The 20,775-nt window shown below is 41.4% G+C and overlaps 1 protein-coding gene across 2 annotated transcripts in view; it reads right to left on the reverse strand.

Moving 5' to 3' along the window:
• NDST2 (N-deacetylase and N-sulfotransferase 2) overlaps nucleotides 1-20,775 on the reverse strand; it is a 90,036-nt gene that overhangs the window by 21,730 nt on the left and 47,531 nt on the right. For both annotated transcript variants that reach the window (XM_072130158.1, XM_072130159.1), the window contains exons 3-4: nucleotides 2,524-2,611; nucleotides 361-515 (exon numbers count right to left, since the gene is read on the reverse strand). In XM_072130158.1, the coding sequence (XP_071986259.1) occupies nucleotides 361-515; nucleotides 2,524-2,611 (243 nt within the window). The remainder of the gene's footprint in view (nucleotides 1-360; nucleotides 516-2,523; nucleotides 2,612-20,775) is intronic.

Below are 20,775 nucleotides of genomic sequence, written 5' to 3' on the forward strand. Positions count from 1 at the left end.
AGAGAATGTGAACATTTTCAAGGAAGCCCAAGATCACAGTCTAGCCTTCTCTGCATAAGCAAAGTTCGAAAGCCAAAGCCGGAAAGATGAAAGCCATTGCTGGTCGTGACGCTGCTCGACTTCTCCGGTGCAGAGTCTGGAGATATAGTGAGATAGGAATACATAAAAAAGGGTTTAAATATAGCTTTCCTTGGATGTTCGTCTTTGCTATCCCTTATCTGATCCAGGATTCGGCACAGCAGTTCCTGACCATGCAGTATCGCTATGTTCTGCTTCACATAATACAGATCTGCTCTAAAACCTGCACGTCGTAAAAGCTTTCATTAGGTTATAAAGCAGGAAGAGCCATCGGGTCATTACCAGGGCAAACTGCTTGTTGAGTTTCATCTGCTCTGCGAGGACGGTGACGTTATGGAACAAGTGAGGCTGCATGTGGCTCCACATGTGAGGGAACCACCAGAATTCCTTCCTGTGCATGAGAAGCATGTCGTCCCCCTCGTCTTCCTCATCGGTGCCTGGAGAGACAGGAGAGTGGAATCACTAAACGGTAATGCTACATTTCGCAGCCTGAAGGGTTTGTTCACATAGCAGAATATTTTCCACCGCTGTAATCTGAGGCCGACCCTTGGATAAATGCCAGTGATGTGTCATTCCCAGAGTAGTGGATTCACATGAGGACAAGTTTTGGTGTCATTTTCATTAAATTTTTTGTGGAAAAAGCATGAAATTCTGTGTGAAAGTAACCCTATAAAGCGGTGGTCCCCAACCCTTTTCTATTCGGGGACCGGCAGAACCCAAAAAAAAAAAAATGGCATGCCCAGCAGATAACCCATATCCAACCCCAACCTATATAATGTATCATTCCCTGCAGCTGCGATCCAAAATGCCCCTTTTTCTGTAGCCCCCCCTTTATAGTGTTCTCTTATGTAACCCCTTCCCGTTACTGTAGGCCCCTCTATGGTGTTTTGTAGGCTTCTCCCCTTTTCTGTAGCACCCTCCTAATAGTGCTCCTTTTCCTATAAGTTGACTGACCAGAGTATAAGACCAGGCACCTAATTTTTACCACAAAAGAAACCAGGAAACTTATTGACTCAAGTATGAGCCTAGTGTGGTCTCCTGCCCAGCCCCCATAGTACTGTATGCCCCCTTAAATATAATATACTTTATTCTCCCCCACAGCTTCCCGGTAGACAGCAAGAGGCAATTCTATTGCACAAACTATGACGCTGCCGATCACGTCATACACTCACAGTGCACATAGAAGTGCCACTTGCCATCTGCCGGGAAGCCATGGGGGAAGAAGAACCTGGAGCCGCAGCAGAAAAAGAGCGTCGGAAGTGAGTGGTTGAGGACCACTGCGATAATGGATACCAGCAGAGACATAACTTACAACCACGGGCTCTAGAGCAGCACTTGGAATTGGGTTGCCAAAAAAAAAAAAAAATGATAAAATTATTCAATAATGTTACATTCTTCGGGTGTTGTTGTAGCTGTTACTGTATCTCACCATAGCATAGAAGAGTGTAAAAAAATATGCTACAATTTTGGGTTAACAAATTCTGTAATAAACCTTAGACAAGCTGAAAAACATTTTGTAGGATCTCAACATTAACTCCTCCCTTTTGACTAATAGAGGCAACCCTTGGTTAAAGAGTCTCATAGGGGTATTGTAAGCAAAAACATGGAGGACACAAGATCAAACAATATAAAGATCTATCCTTCCAAAGGGTCAATTTAGTTTTAATTCAAGAACACACTTTGGAATGGTCTATACAGATGTCGTAAGTTATACATTTCCAGCATTTAGATGATCTCTGGCAGAGATCTGAAAGATCATAGCAAAATCTTATTTATTCTTTGAGCAAAAAAAAAAAAAAAATTCTTAACATGCCAAAACTAGACTCATTGTCATGTTTGTATTAGTTTTTTTTTTTATATGGTCAACTTTGGACGAAGTTCTCTTACATCCACCAGGCAAAAGATAAGTACCAGTCCATTTACCGTACATTGACATCTTCTTAACAAATTTAGGCAGAGGCAGAGCTTTGGATCTCTGCCTCTGTGCTCCACTTAAAAGTGCTCAAGTTTATAAAAATGTTCCCACAGATTCACCCTGACCAAAGCCCGGATTCTATAAAACTGGCTTTATGACTTCACTCGGTTATAAAATAATCCAGTAAAATTATAAAAAGGTGAGAAATTTAAAGGAGTCTTCAGAAGGGCAAATCCTTATTTTCTACAAAGCACAAAGCAAAGAAAAATAAAAGAGCAGAATTATGCTCCTTAAGGATATCCCTGCCATTACCATTCCAAATCTTATGCCATCCTCGACAGGTCTCTGCTCTACCATCCCTCCCAAATCTAAAGAAACTCCTCTGTGCCATCCACTGGCTTCAGTGGGGAGACACTGTGGGGGCTCTGGGAGAGTTGGTAAAATGGTAAGATGAATAGAAGCGTTTTTTTTTTTAACCCATTTCAATAAAAACCACTTTAATAAAAGCTATAATAAGAAAATCACTATACCTGTGTGGTAGAACTTCCCAGAGAAACCCAAATTGAAGGTGAAATTCGGTACTAGAGTTCTGAGCTTGCTCTGAGTGCTCAGCAAAGCCTGAAATGAAGAGAAATACAAGTCAGCATAAACGAGAGAAGCCAGGACATCGGCCAGATGGGATTTATTGCACTTAAATCAAGACCAACAAAATTGGTTTCACAATTGGAAGACTATTCAAAAGTTTTAACCTGAGACCGGTAGACTAAGGGAAGGAGGGCTAGAATCATAGGTAGTTCTTTGTGACACAGATGAGATATTCTGCATTGTTCTCTAATCTGCATGCATTTCATAGCAAAACTTCTCTGGGATGGATAACCAAAATTGCCATAAATAGAGGTCTACTGAAATGTATTGACATTTCAACCTAACGAATAGCATTTCTAACAATGACACCCAACTTTTACTAATAATAAAGTAGATTAAATCCACGTCTGGATTCTGCCACCAAAGCCACAGAGTAGTGTGGACATCAATGCGAATCCTCCAACTCAATGGGGGCTCATTTACTAAGGGCCCGATTTGCGTTTCCCCGACATGTCATTTCCGATTTGCGGCGATTTTTCCCTGTATTGCCCCGGGTTTTTGGCGCATGCGATCGGATTGTGGCGCATCGGCGCCGGCATGCACGCGGCGGAAATGGGGGGGGGCGTGGCCGAACGAAAACCCGACGGATTCGGAGAAACCGCCGCATTAAAAAAAAAAATGCAAAAAAGGGTGTTGTGGGACACGCACTTACCTTCAAGTATAGGATCGTGAACTCCGGCGGGCCTCGACAGACTTCAGCGCAGCAGCAACACCTGGTGGACGTCGGAGGAACTGCCTTAGTGAATCGCAGGAAGACCTGAATCCACCGCAGTGAACGGTGCCCCATTGAGTCCCTTAGGATGCACCTCACAGCTCTCCTTCCTAACCCCTCCCTTCTGCCTACGCCAACAGACTACTACAAGCAAAACTTGCACGGTCAGCTGCTGCTAATTTGACTTGCACAGTGACCAGGAGACACATGGACTTCATTCTCAGTCCACATGCGACGATTCCATCAGTCGACGTATGCAGTGAGCGGGTACGCAACTCAACTCAATACAGTGTTTGTGTATATACCATTGGCTCCTAGTGGAGTGCACCGTGAGAATCAAGACAGTGCAACTACTCTTTTCTACACAGATAGCAGAAGCTGACTGCGTAAGCGTGAGATTTGATTGTAGCGGTCAATTGATGTAGGCAGAAGGGAGGGGGGAAAGGGGCTCACTGAAGCACTTGATTGTTCAGAGGATTCGCACATTGGCCACATAACTTGAAGGGCTTTTCTGGCATGGAGTCAGGGATACTTTTAAAGAAACCAACAATGGCTAGAATAAAAGCTGGGTGTCATTGTTAAAAATGCTACTGGAAACTTTCATTGGGTTGAAATGGCAAACCTGATGACAGGTTTCCTTTAACAGAACTTTACATGACGAGCTGCCAGCAGCATGTAGCCGGGCAGAAAGATGTATAGTTATGCATAAAAGACTTGGAAAAAAAAAAAATATTTCAACCTTTAGGCTATACCAAATAATTTCTCACAAAGCTATAGATACATCTATAAAACAAGCTCCTAGTGGAATAATGGAATGAACAATAGCACAAAACAAAAGCTACAAGAAAACACCATTTGATTTTCAGAGAACGCCAGACAACAGATGGAGGTGTACGCAACAAACTTTACCAAGTTAAATTGAATCTAACAAAGTGCAAATGAGCCCATAAAACTGCAGCGGTTTAAATGCTTTTCTGACAGAACAAGGTTAATAAAATGATAATGCAGTTCTCCAGGAACGGGAAGCACAAGAAATTAGATCTTACACGGCCACTTGTGACAAGGCTACAGTAGTTTTTGTAATGAAAATGAACATGCAGGTTTTACATCTGGTTATAATTGAAAATATTTGTTGCCGAGAAGCAAAAACTCAGAGTTTATCAGGGAAATGCTTATTCAGGTCATTGTGATGCACACAATTGTTGTGGGTTCCCTTGCATCAAGTAATTCGGCTATAGCCCTCAGGATTTCCAAGTCCCCACTGTCTTACACAGTGGACAGAGGTTGTGTGGCATTGAATGGGCAAGATCACCCACTAAACTACCACCTTCTCCGAAATGGTATGAAACGGCCTTTCTAGAATTTCCTCTTTTATGCAAAATCACACACCGCTTTACCTGTAAATATTCTACACCAAAATCATATGCAGGTCTAGAGGCTGCAGCAGAGGATCACTTAGGACAGTGATGGCGAACCTTTTAGAGACCGAGTGCCCAAACTACAACCAAAATCCACTTATTTACCCTGATGTGCCAATGTGCCATTTTAAGCAGTAACTTATTGCTATCTGTTCTTCCACTTCTTTAATTGTATCGGCCACCTGAGGCCACCAATACAGTTGAAAGAAGGTGGGCAAATTCAGACTATCATTGTAGCTTCTCTCCAGGGTCTCTCTTTTTAGGAAGAATGGTGGGTCCAGGAGGATGACCTCCATAGATATTGCACTTCTTTTAACACCTTCTCACTTTTGAAGCAGTTCCAAACAATGAAGTGTCGCTGTAAAATAGTGCTGAGGGCAGCATCTCATAAGTTGCCTAGGACTGGAGGAAGATTTAATGGATTTGGTCCTGTTTGGTGAACTCTGTCCTAGGTTGATGGCCTGAGTGCCCACAGAAAGGGCTCTGAGTGCCACCTCTGGCACCAGGGCCATAGGTTCGCCATCACTGACCTAAGACGACCCCGTATACAGTTCAATAGAAACATGAATTTGGTCTGATGATATTAAAAGATAATAATCTCATCTTTTAGGTTACATCAGGCTTGTGGTTCGTGCATCTATAGTGGAAGGAAATATAGGCAGCAAAAGAGGAAAATGTGAGATCCCCTTTGCTCCAGTCAAGACAATCATGATTAGCCACATTTTTAATAAAACAACTTGAATGGTCAATTGTGGATCGGCTGGGATTCACACAAAAGGACTTTGTCAAGGATCTTTACACAATTTTCCAAAATTCACCCAATTAATTGAACATAAGGCCGTATGGTCTTTTTATTCCCATTAGTGTCCCAATTTATAATCCACGTGGAATCTGGGGAGATACTGTAGCCATGTGAACGTATCCAACAGTGTTGTGCCCAATTTCTTCAGTTATTCTTCCCGAATTTAAAACTGTTTGGGCGTGTCATCCGGCGTCCGACTCTGCTGGACACGCCCTCAAACAACAAGATAGCTTCTTTAGGTTTGTTCTTAAGTTGAATTTGTATGCAAGTCAGAACTGGTATATTTCATATAAGATTCTTAAATATACTCAATATAACAAAATAACACATTCTCTAATTCACTGTTAACAAAAATACAGCATTTCACAGATACAATTCCAACCTGTCTCTATCAGTCCTGGTGTTTACAATTTTGGTTGTCCCAGGATCCAACCGTAAATCTTTTATCTTCTATTGTCGTGCAGGACAGATTCTACTCATGAATAGCTTCTCTTGTATGCACACTGCAGTGCTCTCTGCCTCCTGCAGTTCCCCCCCAAGATTACAATAGCAGTTCAGACGCAGGCAATTCCCGGCAAGCCTTATTCTACAAGCTACAGACAGATAGGGTCTTTATAGCAGAGTAAGAAAGCATAGCTGACAATGTTAAAACATAGCTGTCAGTGTGTTTTATAGGCGAGTTAGAGTGCCATTCTGTGTTATATCCATCTCATGGATCTCATCTATGACCCGTCTCATCTTTTATCTGTCAGATACTAGTAAAATGTTCAGAAGATAAATAAAAGTGTAGATAAACCCTGTACCCTGATAATCTAAGCACATTGTCAGCACACAGCATCTCATAGCACAGATGAATCATGTATTGTCTGATTAGATAGTCCCCGCCCACACACTGGAATTTTAGCCTGACCATCACTGAGTTATAGGAGATTAAACAGCAATAAAACAGTACAGTTTTAACCCCTAGGCGCACCAGGACGTTATAGTACGTCCCCGGGGCTAGATGCTTAGCGCACGGGGACGTTCTATAACGTCCTGCTTCTGGCACCGGCTCACGAACGGAGCCGGTACCAGAAGCAGCGGCTGTCAGCTGTCTAGTACAGCTGACAGCCTGCGCTAACACCCGCGATCGGAGCCGGCTCCGATCGCGGGTGTTAACCCCTTACACGCCGCGGTCAAACATGACCGCGGCGTGTAAGGGTGTAAGCGCTGTGGATCGGATCCCCCGTGCCGCTTACCGGGGGATCCGATCCTCTGCCGGGCAGCTCCGAGGACTGGCATGTGCCCCGGAGCTGCCCGGTCTCCATGGCAGCCAGACCCCTTCCGGGTCTGGCTGTAAACTGTCTGAGCATGCGCAAGCTTGCTCAGACAGTTTACACTGCTCTACAATAAAATAGTATTGTAGAGCAGTGTATTGAACTTAAACCAGTGATCAGAGCATCACTGGTTTAAGTTCAAGTATGTATAAGTAAAAATATGCAAAAACAGTTAACACTACACATTATAATAAATAAAAAATTAATACATAAAAATATAAGCCCCTAAAATGTCACTTTCCCATAAAAACACTTAATAAAGTATAAAAAACATAAAAACACAAAAAAACCCCGCATATTTGGTATTGCCGCGTCCGTAACAATCTGTATAATAAAACAGAATTGTTACTGGACCCGCACGGTAAACGCCGGAGGAAAAAAACGCAAAAAACATTCCGAAAAAAGATAATTTTTAATTAATACCCTATAAAAAATGCTCTAAAAAGTGATTTAAAAAATGTTATGCACTCCAAAATAAGCCCACTAAAAAGAACAACTGTTCTCGCAAAAAATAAGCCCCTAACAAGATTTATCTGCCAAAAAATAAAAAAGTTATGCATATAAAAAGATGGTGATGCTAAAATGAATAAGATTTTCTCCAAATTAGTTTTTATTCAGTACAATTGAATAAAATACACAAAACCCCCACATATTTGGTATCCCTGCGTCCGTAACAATCTGTATAATAAAACAGAATCGTTATTAGATCCGCAAAGTGAACCCCGTAAAAAACAACCTAAAAAAACTCTCTCTGATAAAGATGATTTTTTATTAATGCCCTTTAAAAATGCTCTAAAAAAGTGATTTTAAAAAGTTACGCAATCTAAAATAAGACCACTAAAAAGAGCTATCATTCTTGCAAAAAATAAGCCCTTACACAGATTTTTGAGGTGAAAAATAAAAAAGTTATGCATATGAAAGACGGTGATGCTAAAATTAACAACAATTTTGCCAAATTACTTTTTATTCAGTAAAAATGGGAAAAAATAAAAAAATATATATAAATGAAGTATTTTCATAAACGTGGCGACCCAAAGAATAAAAATAATATACTATTTTCATGGTATGGTTAACGGCCAAAAAAAAAAACACATAAAAATTTTCCTAAAAATTGATGATTTTCATTTCCTCCACCAACAAAGAGTTAATTAAATCTCACCAATAAGCTATAGATGCCCCAAAATTATGTATTAGAAAAGTGCATCTCATGTGGCAAAAGAAATAAGCCCCTATAGGTGCACAATAAAAAAAAGAAAAAAATTATAGCCTGTACAATGTGACATAGCAAATCTGATTTGAATGGCGCCTCCTTCCCTTCTATGCCCGGCCGTGCGCCCATACAGCAGGTTACCACCACATGTAGGGTATCGGTGTACTCGGGAGAAATTGCGTATCAAACTTTGTGGAGCCTTTTTTCATTTTATCCATTACAAATGTTTAATTTTCCACCCAAAATGAGTGTATTGTGAAAAAATATTACAATTTGCAGACTCCACCTCCATTTTGTTTTAACCCCTATAAAACACTTAAAGGGTTAACAAACTTCTTAAAAGTGGTTTTTCATACGTTGAGGGGTGTAGTTTCCACAATGGGGTAATTTACGAGTCTCGCTATTATTTAGGCCTCTCAGTGTCAATTAGAAGTTGAGCAGGTCCATCTAAATACAGGTTTTGGCGATTTTACAAAAAATGTGAAAAATGGCACCCAAATTCTGAGCTTCATAACATTCTAGTAAAATATGTGGAATCTGAAAAAACCATGCCAACATAAAGCAGACATTTGGGAAATGTAAGTTATGAATTTATTTGGGTGCTATGACTTTCTGAATCAAAAGTAGAGAATTTAGAACGTTGAAAATAAAGAATTTTTCAAAATTTTTGCCAAATTTTGTTTTTTTTCATAACTAAACGCAAAAGATTTCATCCAAATTTTTAAACTAATTTGAAGTACAATGTGTCACGAGAAAACAATCTCAAAATCCCCTGGATATCTCACAGCGTTCCAAAGCTATAACCACTTATAGAGACACAGGCCAGATTTGAAAAATGGGGCCGCGTCCTTTAGGCCAAAAGATGCTGTGTCCCGTAGGGGTTAAAATTAACATGATAAAAAAAATGATTTTTATTGTGTAAACATCACTCTCAAGGGCAAACCCCTTTAAACACAAAACATGAAAATCACCATTTTCACAGTGTGGCAAAGGAAAAAAAAGAAAAAAGAAAAAGAAAAAAAAAAGGCAAAATATGTGCATATTAAATAAAACAGGAGTAGGAGTAGTGGGGACGCCCTATGAAAAGGTTACCCAACATATACAAGTACATGCCTCTGGAATGAGTCAGACTTTTAATATTGCTTCAAACCCAATTAGAGGATTTCATACATCAGACACATCTTTCAGGAAACGCTTAGGCGAAGGTCATGTCTTATGAGGTAGCTAAACCTTTTTTTTAGTTACAAGTCACCATAGCAATGCTGTTTGCTATTCTCTAGCCAGAGAGAAACATAAATTCTCCTTCCCTTCATGTCCTCAGCCAAAAGAAACATCCCCGTGCCAATACCTACAGCATCAGCCGCTATGATATCACAAGCATCGCCTGCCTTAGTGTGTCACACACAGGAGGGGGGAGTGAGAAATCAGCACACCAATTTATGTTAAATTTATAGACCCTCAACACAAGTCTTTCAGATGACCCTTCTTCCCTAGTCCTTATTTTAGCCATCATAGAGCTACTTAAAAAAATGTAGTAACTTTCTCAGGCAATTACAAAAAAATGTCTTATAACATATGTAATAAATAGATGTTGTGGGATTTGCTTTTAAAATCAGTAAATAACCCTTTGCGGTATTTTATGTTATTTTGGAATAGAATAGTCTTTTAGAATAGAATTTTTCTGCTTCTTTCTCCAGCAGTGGGCAGTTTATGTCAAAGCTTTCAGAGCTCCATTCGCTTCAGAATGAAAAGGAGTCCAATTATGAACGCTTTCCATTCCTAGAGAACGTTTCCCTTGATAATTTAGATTATTCAGGGACTGCCTGCAATCTGAAGAGTTAAGTCATTACATTTCTATAATAAAGTATACTACAAAGTTTATCATCTGCACGATTCATTTATAAAATATTTTTGCAAGTTCAAACTAAACATTTATAAATATTTCTGGGACTTAATTGCAAATTATGCATACCACAAGAAACAATAAACATAAAACAAAGAAACAATAGGATTGGCCTTATTCCTAGACAAAAGTCAGATAAGGAATAGGCACACGGCTGATCCCCTAGGACAGTGATGGCGAACCTTTTAGAGACCGAGTGCCCAAAATGCAAACCAGACCCACTTATTTATTGCAAAGTGGCAGCACAGCAATTCTAGCATTAAATTATTAAAATCTTCTTGCTCCGTGCTATACCACAGCTTTCAAGGGTCCTGAGGACACCAATATCTTTTACAGCCATTGGGGCTTCCCTGAACATGAAGAATTGTGGGGCCAAGAGCAGGAGCTTCAATGGCTCCTGTGATAATCGGACCATGTCCTCACCTTCTCTTCCTGCAGTCTCCGGTAGACCAAGATGCTTCACGTTTTGGGCTACTTGGGGCAATAGCCTGGGTGCCCACTGAGAGGGCTCTAAGTGCCACTTCTGGCACTCGTGCCATAGGTTCGCCATCACTGCCCTAGGATAATGGGTGCCATAGGTGGCATTCAGAGCCCCAGCCAGGACTCGGATAATCATCTTGCAGTACCAGGCAACTTGAGAGATTTTACTCTCAATGCCAATTTATAGTGACACATCCTTGGTTGCTTGGGACTGCAGGAAGGTGTGGACAGGGACGGATTATCTTTGGAGATCTTCCTGTTAGCCCCACAATTCTTCCTATAAAGAGGGACCCTGAATAGAAGCTGCAAAGATGAGAACGTGCCCTCTCTGTTTCAACCACAATGGTGTCCTCAGGAAGCTGATACGATAGAAAGTTATGGAGGAGCAGGGAGAAATAAGTTAAAGGCAGTCCCCGGGTTACGTACAAGATAGGGTCTGGAGGTTTGCTCTTAAGTTGAATTTGTATGCAAGTCAAAACCGTATATTTTATAATTGTAGATCCAGACAAAAAAAAAAATTTTTACCCCACTGACAATTGGAGTTTAAACATTTTTTGCTGTAATTGGACCAAGGATTAACAATAAAGCTTCAATACAGTCACCTGACAGCTGATCATTGCAGCCTGGGGCTATAGTAACATCCAGAGAGCTTCACCAGAGGTCAGAGGGGTCTGTCTGTAACTATGGGCTGTCTGTAAGTTGGGTGTCCTTAAGTAGGGGACCGCCTGTATTGCTTAAATTGCTGTGTTGGTCCTCAGCAACAAATAAATGGGTTTTGGTTGTAGTGTGGGCACCAAGTCTCTCAAAGCTTCGCCATTGCTGCTCTAGAACAATAGTTGAAAATAAAAAACAGAAAAAAAAAAAAAAAAATGATATACTTTTGTAGGTATTCTTCATGCTCAGTTCTTTTATGTTCCATCAATCCTGCCCCTTTTCTCCAAGTTTCTAACAAAATATGGGCAACATTGTTATGCGTTTCTTAGTGCTTAGTAATAAAAAAGAAACCGTGCTCTACAGTTTATTAAAAAGGAACATACTTTTATGTTCCAGCACAGTACATTACAGCATTATAGAGGCTATAATGGCTGATTTTACACCATAAAGCTCGATTCTGCTAAGTATATTTAAGCAAAGAGAAGCTGAAGTGCGTAAAGACAAGAGGCACCTTTGAATTTGCCACAAGCACGAAGAAAGCCAACACACTGCTTTTTATTATTTTCAGAAGCAAAAGAGGTGAAAAAAATCAAAGATTTCTCAATGGGCATCATTGATCCAGAAGCTCGAGTGTATAAAACGGGCTGCGAAAAAAAAAAACTTTCCAGTAGAGAGTAAAATGTGGCATGTGGAGACAAAGCAGCAGGGCAATTCAAGTGTTTTTCAGATAGACTGGCATGGAAAATAACTGAACAAGGAAAGGATAGCGCTCGCTGTGTCCACTCCGCCCACTGCATACAGGCTACTTTCCCCAGGAAAATGTATAAAAAAAAATAAAATAACAGTCACTCACGTACTGCAGTTACAGATCAAAAGGGTAAAAACTGCCCTAATAACTAACTCATTTAAGCTTTCACTTCCATCAACTCTCTGCCGAACAGAGAGTGACTAATGCTGAAAGGCGGCCGGCACCACCTTGGCCATCGATGACTAAAATGACTACTATAGTCACGCAATCCTTACAAACTTTACTTAAAGGGAACCCGTCAGCAGACAATCACCTAATAATATCGCTTCCATGTAATCAAATAGGTTAACACCTTCCAGATCACGTTCTTTCCCAGCGTCATCTGGAAAATCGACTTTGAAGAGAAATGTAAATTGGTTTGGATAAAGTCAGAGTTTAGAAATGAAATCATGCACCTTTGGTTTCTGAATATCCATGTCGCTGTAACTGATCACCAACCAGCTCTCAAGAAGTCAGGTGAATGTCTTCACTCACAGCAGAGGAGATGTTCTGTGGACATTCAACACCAGGATTAAGGACTGTAAACCAAGCACACTTAAAATGCTGGTGTGTTCCCTCTGGCAGGATCTGCTCTTCTTTTAGTTTCTTATGCCCTTGTTCTTACAAAAAAAGGCTTTAAAAATTATGCAAATGAGTCCCCATCAGCCACTAAGGAGTCTGGAGCCCCACAGGCTTATTTGCATAATTGTTAAAGCCTTTTTATGTAAAAACAAGAGTATAAGAAAATAAAAGACTAGCAGATCCTGCCAGAGTAAGCTAGCATGGTAGTGCGCTTGGTTTACAGTCCTTGATCTTGTTGGTAAATTTCCTTAAAGTGCTTAACTCTACACATCTCACTTTAAATTAGATTTTTTTGGATATTGCCACAATATGTAACAAAAGAAACAGGATCTGAAAAAGTGATATCCCATCAAAATCCATCATCATCAACAACTCTATAATCTCTACAACTCTATAATAAACCTTTACAATCATATAGAGAAGTCTGTAAGGCACCAAGGGGCGTTGCCAGGGCCCCTCAGGGTGGTAGCTTCACCGGCTGTCACACTGTGCAAGAAGCATTTCCCCTTTGCACTGTGTGCCGTGTCCTCTGCTATAGCAAGATTACGTCAAGTAGGGCGAGGGCGAGGCAGTGTAAGCTGGTGAAGGTCCAGCACGAGGGGGCTCTGCTCACCCTCAGAACCTATCGGCCTCATTAGCATAATTTTAAAGTTGATATTAGAAGGAAGTAGCCCATGGATGGCTAGTATAATAAAATTAGCAGTGCCTGGATCTATGATTAAGTGCACCTGGAGTATCATGCTGTATTTCGATTGCAGATTTCCTTTTATACCATACACTGAAGTGGCTTATTGGTAAAATTTCTGCTGTCCAGTTACTTTCTCCAAGATTGATGTTGATGGGATACCCAATCCAAGAGGCAATCCTGAAAAATGTGACACATAACTCGATGAAAGTAACTTTGGCAATTACTTCCATCGGATAAGCATCTAAGTGATGGGGCGTTCTACAGTATTTTTCGGACTATAAAAGGTGCACCGGAGTATAAGGTGCACCATCAATAAATGCCTGCTAAAACGTCTAGGTTCATATACAAGGCGCACCGGAGTATGAGGTGCACCTGATTATAAGGATGAATGACCAGCAGGTGGCAGACCTGTGCACAGTACAAGGCAGCTGTTGTCTGTAAGTGTGGTTCATATATAAGGCGCACCTTTCATTTCTGAGAAAATCAAAGGATTAATTGCGCCTTATAATCCGAAAAATACGGTAACTACCGAGACCACCAGTGATCTCGAGAGAAAAGGGCATACAGTACTCCATTCACTTCTATGGAACTGGAAAGAGAATAGAAACAAATCTTAATTTGTCTTAGGGAAAGATGGCAACAATTATCATTGGGATAACCAACTTCTACCCAATATTAAGTTCTGAGGAGCACAAAAAATATCCAAGAAGACACACAGTAGTGCATCACATATGATACCCAACAACTGCTAGTGCCCAGACTGCATGTAGCCCACTCTCCTAATCACAATCAACAAAATCCAAAGACCCATTTAACATTTGTTTTTGTTAGAGAATCCTGAGCTGGAGATTTTTTTGCATTCAGCGCCCACTACTTATAATGCCAACGATCCTCCATGTAGATAAATCAGCACAAATTGTCTCCATGATTAAACCTAGAGTGATTCATAAGGCCTGGACATGTAGGCACAAGCCTAATATCAATAAACAAAATCATGTCTGGAAGCGTACAGGAGACGAATGTGACAAGTAGGGTAAAGCGCTGCAATGATTCACACGTGCAGATAAAAATGTCCATCGTTCAAGCCAGTTTTTATTGAACCATGTATGTATCAAGTTGAAAAGGAAATGTATCACTACTAGGGAGCAGAAGCAATACCCCCTGCAGCATCTTTACTGCAATCTTGTAAATGATTTTATTAAAATTGACAGATGGACTTTAAAATAGAACTCCGGGACATTGTGTATAATCTCTGTATAATACCAACTCATCTATATTCCTGCTACGTAATTGTTTTATCTAGTATCAGTTTCATCTGCACACAGTTTGATCCTTTCATTATGGACATCTATGATTTGTGTTACAGCTTTACTTCTAGTCCATGGCCTACTCTCCAGCGTCTAGAAGTACAGCCTTAGGCTACATGCACAGTGCTGTTGCCCGCTGTACCGTAGAACTGCGCGCACATGGCCGTGCCGGGGGGGTAGCCCCGCTCATCCACGCTCCTCTCCATAGGAATATATGGCACACGGCACCGTATTTCGGAGAAAAATAGGACATGTCCCATCTTTCTACGGGGGGAAAAAAAAAGCGTTACGGTGCTGCACCATACCGCTCCCGTTGGGCGCCATGCGCCCATTGCGATGTATGGGGGACGTATATTGGCCATAGCCTTACACCAGCATTTGCCAAATACCTCTGTGGGCAGTTTAGGCTTATCCCCATTTCTTATTCTTCTTCATGCCCCTCCAATTGTGCTGAAGAGATATTTTCCGCCCTAAGAGACCAGTGATACTTCTGCTTTTAAGAGCTGACAAAAAGGTTTCTACATGCCAGCTCTTAAAAGCAGAAGGCAGGAAACAACATTACTAGAGACCCTTTATAGGAAGCCAGTAGTGGAGTATACTGTAGGCTGGTGGGGGAGTAGCCCCTTATAGATGGGCCCATGGCCACCCACACCACTCTCCAAATTTTATACTGAGAAGGACCTTCACCTGTAAAATCATTATACATCTGTTCCTTTTCTCAATACACATGAACACAAGAGCCATTTCAGGACTTTTGAAGGTCCTCCAAAGGGTTCCGAAACCGCAGCTTGAAAGCAGGCAGAAGGGAAACATCCTCAATTCTACAAAAGCTTGATTTTAGTAGCGTTTCTATAAAGTGACTTGTAGGGGCTATAACATTCATACAGCCCAGGGCCCTTGGCGGTCTTAATCCACCCCTCATAGGCAGGAGGAAGAGATATGCCAAAGATAATACAGTGGACAAAGTTTGCAAACATTTAAAAAGTAACTTTAAATACAATGCAAGTTGAACCGACTACAGTGTATACAAGTAAATGTATCATAAAAAAATATACGGAGCACTACAAGAAGTAAATCAACATTCACAAAAAAAAACAAAAAAACAAAGGCTATATAAAAAAAAAGAAGGCATTTTCTTCTTCCAGCTAAGCATACTTTCCTGTGGATTAAAGGGGTTTTCCCATCTGGGCATTTATATTTAATGTAATTCATTTGCCATGTGTAAACATTTCTTCAATTGGAAGTTATTTAAAAAAAATGTTTCCCTGTGCAGATAATTTCTTATCTTAGAAACCAGATAGCTTCCTTGGATACAACCACCTCACTTTTTGGCAGCGGTGGCCAGACATGCGCTACTGAGCCCTGCCTGACCACCTGGATTCAGGGATCATTACCACAGGGCGGCTGCGGGACCTGCTGTAACTCCCGGACATTTCATGTACCAAAACCTTTAGTTTCTTTGTGCCATCACTCCAGCAGAGGTGGTCGTATCCTAGGACATAGTCTTGCTTCTAAGAGACCATATGACTACATTTATGAGAAATTATCTTCACACAGGTCCATTTTTTTAATAACATATAATTGAAGAAATGTTTATAAATGGCAGATTAATGAAACTGAATGTGAATGCCCAGACGAGAATACCCCTTTAAGGATTAGTATCCGATGATCAGAGTTCCAAATACAAAACGGTCACCGAAAAAAAAAAAATGGTTCATATGCTCAGCCATTATCTATTCCCATTTATGGTATTGTGGTAGATAGACATTCTGGAAGTTCCCCGAAAGTCACCAAAATTAAGGCCAATTAAGGCCGCCGTGTAGGTGTGTGGAGTCTTATAGCCATGGATGCTCCATATGGATAAGCTTAAAGCCCTGGTTCATTGCCTCAGTAAGCAGACACTTGCCCTGTTGATAAAGGCTGGAGTGCATATAATGGGCAAACCCGATCAATAATACCCTCCGGTGAGCTATATACAAGCTTGGGTTACCATTTTTTAGGTCCGTACTTGCACTGTGGTGTGGAGTCTATGTTTCATGTAGCTTATAGCATCCTAAAACTACGGCCCCCAGCATCAGACTTGTTCACGTGATAAAAAGGTACTTGGTGACCCCGAAAGGCGTTGTGCCTTTGAGACGTTCCAAACCAATAAAATAACGTACGAATCACCACACTGTTGATGAGATCCAGACCTTACCACGTGTGTGTGTGTGTGTGTGTGCGCCAATCCACGGTCCTCCTATCACAATTCAACCCAGTGTGGCTACTGAGATCTGAAGACCCCCAGGCAGGCAGCATCTCGGTTCACAGAAAGGCCCATGATTAGAGTTGTGCCTCTTAATAGAACAACTCGATCTGGTGAGGTTTTTTTCTACCTTTACTCACAATATAGATGTTTTTTCGCACAACCTACTACTCTATTAGCCCCTATGTTCCTGCTCTTCCTTTATTTTAGAAAATGTAGCTATAGTAAATAACATGGAAAGCTACACATAGAATACGGCCGGAGGCTGAGCTCCCAGATTTGCAGCAATCCCTGCACCTAGTGAGGAGAGGCTTGCGTTTCTTGCCACCAGTTTAAAGGCTGAAGATGACAGACAGAATGAGGAGTGGGTGGACGGGAGGCTATAAGGAGGTTTAGCCGTTTGTGCACCAATGGAGATTTAAAGATTGCCTTGCGTTACCATGACAGCACATCTGTCAGAAGATAAGGCCCAAAACAAGAGCATAAGGCTGAGTAATCTAACACTAGAGATGAGCGAGGAGACAAGGCATAGATGGGCGAAAGCATGAAAAATGAGGTTACAGAGCGCCCACTTCACAGAAACCTGCTGCCGGCTACAAGCGGTGCCCAGGGGGCACAAGGTTTCGTTGGCTTTGTCATGGATGAATATAGTGGGCTTTTTCAAGTTTATACATAGGAGTGGCTCCTTCACATTATCTAGTTTTAAAGTTAAACTGTGATTGCGATTAGGAGAAACCTAAATGCTGGATTTTTCCCAAATGTGTGATGCCGATTCTATGCTGCTGCAGTCCCTATGCTTTCAGGATCCCTATTACTGAATGTGGTAGGTTACTAATGATGGGATGAGGACAGGGATCTTGATGGCATCAGAACCTATTCTGAGACTACGGAATTTAAACCACCTTTAAAAAGTGAACCGGTCACCAGTAATGTCATTTTTAGCTGGTGACAGGTTTCCATAGCCTATGCTATGCCGACTTTAAAAATACCTTTGTCATCATTGTGAATCATTTCAATAATGTATATAACTTTAATTTATATTACCTGGTTCATAGCGTGTGGAGAGTCCTGGTGAGGGGCAGCTGCAGCCTGTATGTGCCTGTGTCTCCTCATACATTCCTCCTCTCCTCCACCATCCCCCTCCCTCCCCTGCCTGCTCAATGCACATGACAGGAAATGGAGAGGGGGAGGGAGAGAGAGAGAGGAGACTGACAGCAGCACACACAGGCTGCAGCTTCCCTTCCCCTGGGACACATGCTGACAGTTATCCAGGCAACGTGAATTTAACTTAAAATTAAAATCAGCACAATGTAGATGAAGTTACACTTTAAAAGGGACCTGTCACCAGGACCCCCCCTTTTTCAAAAACCTATGTCCACAGAGGCAATAGTATGCCCTATTTAAAGGAAACCTACCACTTGTAGTGGCAGGTTTCCGATGGCAATACCGAGCACCAGCTCAGGGTGAGCTGGTGCCGGAGCTTGTTTTAGCTATTTAAACGTTATAGCCGGCGCAGGCAGGTACGCGCTCGGCGCTTACCGTGCGCGCGGCTACATAGGAAGTGAATGAGAGCCGCGCGCATGGTAAGCACCGAGCGCGTACCTCCATGCGCCGGCTATAAAGTTTAAAAAGTGTTTTAAACCGCGATACCGCGGTTTAAAACACTAACTAAAATAAGCTCCGGCACCAGCTCACCCTGAGCTGGTGCTCGGTATTGCCATCGGAAACCTGCCACTTCAAGTGGTAGGTTTCCTTTAAAACTATTTTTTTTTTTAGCTATTAGATAAACTTATATCAAAGTTTACCTTGTGTCCTCTTCTGGTGTGTGGAGTGTCAGCTGGGCGTGTCCATTGAGGTTCGTGCCCCCCCCACTCTTGCCACCCGTCTGCCGACCCAAGACTGCTCCCGCCCAAGGCTCCTCTTTTCGTGCCTGTACAAGTCAGCATCTTCTTCCAGACATATCATATATCTGTGTATGCCCCGCTTTACACAAGGGGGTGCCTGGCGGTACGAAAACTCCATAGCGGGTTGCATACGTGCCTAACTGCCTAGCAAAACTGTTTTGTATAGGGCTTACTATTGCCGCTGTGGACGTAGGTCTCTGAACCTGCATGGTTGCAGGTTCCCTTTAAAACTTCTTTAATTGTTTATGTCCGTTAGTGGTACTGCACTAACGGACTGCAGCCAAAACAAGTTACTCGCTATCCTGTGGTTAGGGGATAACTTGGTCATTGGAAGGATCATCTACAAAGTTCCATACAGAAGCAAAAAGGAAGCAGGCCATGTGTCATTTGAGGGTACGAGGGATCCGGGTTCTCAATCTGTAGAGGGGATTAGCTTGGCACATATGGTAGCAGCTTCCCTTCCTTAGAATACAAAATGGACAATCAAATCCAAAATGCCCGATCTTCGTTTAGCCCCAAAACACAATACACATAGCAGGTCCCACTGATAAAGGTTATGATGACAAATTCTTCAGAATCGCCAACAAAAACTATTTTAAACGGTTCTGGTAATTGTGAGCGATCTACTAATAAAAAATATTACATAAAGAAATGGATGGGATATCAGTCATTATATGGACACCTGAAATAACAGAAATAAAACAGAGTTGTCCGAACTGAACATCATTATTTTCCTACCCAAGTGCCAACCGTGCATTTTAAGTGGTTTGGAGGAGAAAATCTCCCTGGGATCTTCCTTTTCTTGCCAGGAGTAAACCCAAGCAGATAACAAGAAGGTGCAAAGCCGAAAGCAAATCTCAGCAGGCGAGCCAGAGACGCAGTGCACACAGGGAAGCATGGACACATCAAGCCGCCTGACAAGCTGTCATACAGACACCCCGCTGACAAACCCAACTCCTCCACCCTCAGCCTTCAATCCTCCAGCCAGACAGTGCAGAGAAAAGCAGAAGCTGCACCTCGCCTCTAAGCTTGTACATAGAACACAGATACGGATCCCTCCTGTGGATAGATCCCCTGCTTCCTGCCGGCTCTGTGAGACCATAAAGAGGGGTATTGGGAGGAAAACCAAAAATGTCCTTGAAAAGACATGAAAGGAGCAGTCGTCTCAGGGAGCCGCAGCTTCACGCCTGAGGAAAATTAAAATCCTTCTTATGTGCAAATCCAGTAGGGTCTGAAACCAAATCCATTTAGCCTTGTGCTGGCTGTACCCCTCATCCTTTATGCATTAACTCTTTCACAATTTTGTGTTTCTGCCTATTTAGGGTCACAGATTTATATTGGTTATAGAATCTTTCCTTTCTTTGGCAAGCACTGTGGAAAATCCACTTTAAATGTTGTACACAGGTGGCATAAATACTTCTGAATTGTTACAGGAAAGTTGCAAGACAAGACAAGACATCTGCAAATGGGATAAGTCTCTCCGAGTTGTGTTTGAATGGGGTTTCAAAAAAACAATCGAAATGCAACGTTTCCCCATTTAACATGGGTCTTTATTGCTCAGCTGCTCCAGAAATAAACACACAGTCAAAGTACACTTCCCAAACACGGAAGAAACAGAACCTCAAATTATTGGCCCATAGCGAGGAAACTTACAAAAGTATCTTGAATTTAGAGTTAGGCTAAGTTCACACTACCATCAGGATTTCTGTTTACCTCCGTTACAAAAAGATAATGGATGGTAAATTATCGGTAAAACAACTAAAGATATATATCGGTCTCTCTATCCCTCATAAGGCTGTGATCTATTGACATCTCATTTCTACCTATCAGATCGAGAAAGTAAGATAGGAAAGGGGATGTCATCCATCTTTCTCTCTATACCTCACATTTATATATATATTCTAGCCATCATCTATTTATCTCTCTCATATATATTATAAATATATATTAAAATATAAATATATAAATATAAATATTATACATACATATATACACGCATCAATACAGACTAAAAAAAAAAAAAAAAATCTAAAAACTAACACTTACTATCTGCCCCCATTAACTTCAATGTAAAAGAGAACTTAATGTCATTCGTTATAGTCAGCTCAAACTCCGTCATTTTTTCCTGT

Source organism: Engystomops pustulosus, chromosome 11 (genome assembly GCF_040894005.1).
Source record: "Engystomops pustulosus chromosome 11, aEngPut4.maternal, whole genome shotgun sequence".
NCBI classification, from domain to species: Eukaryota; Metazoa; Chordata; class Amphibia; order Anura; family Leptodactylidae; genus Engystomops; species Engystomops pustulosus.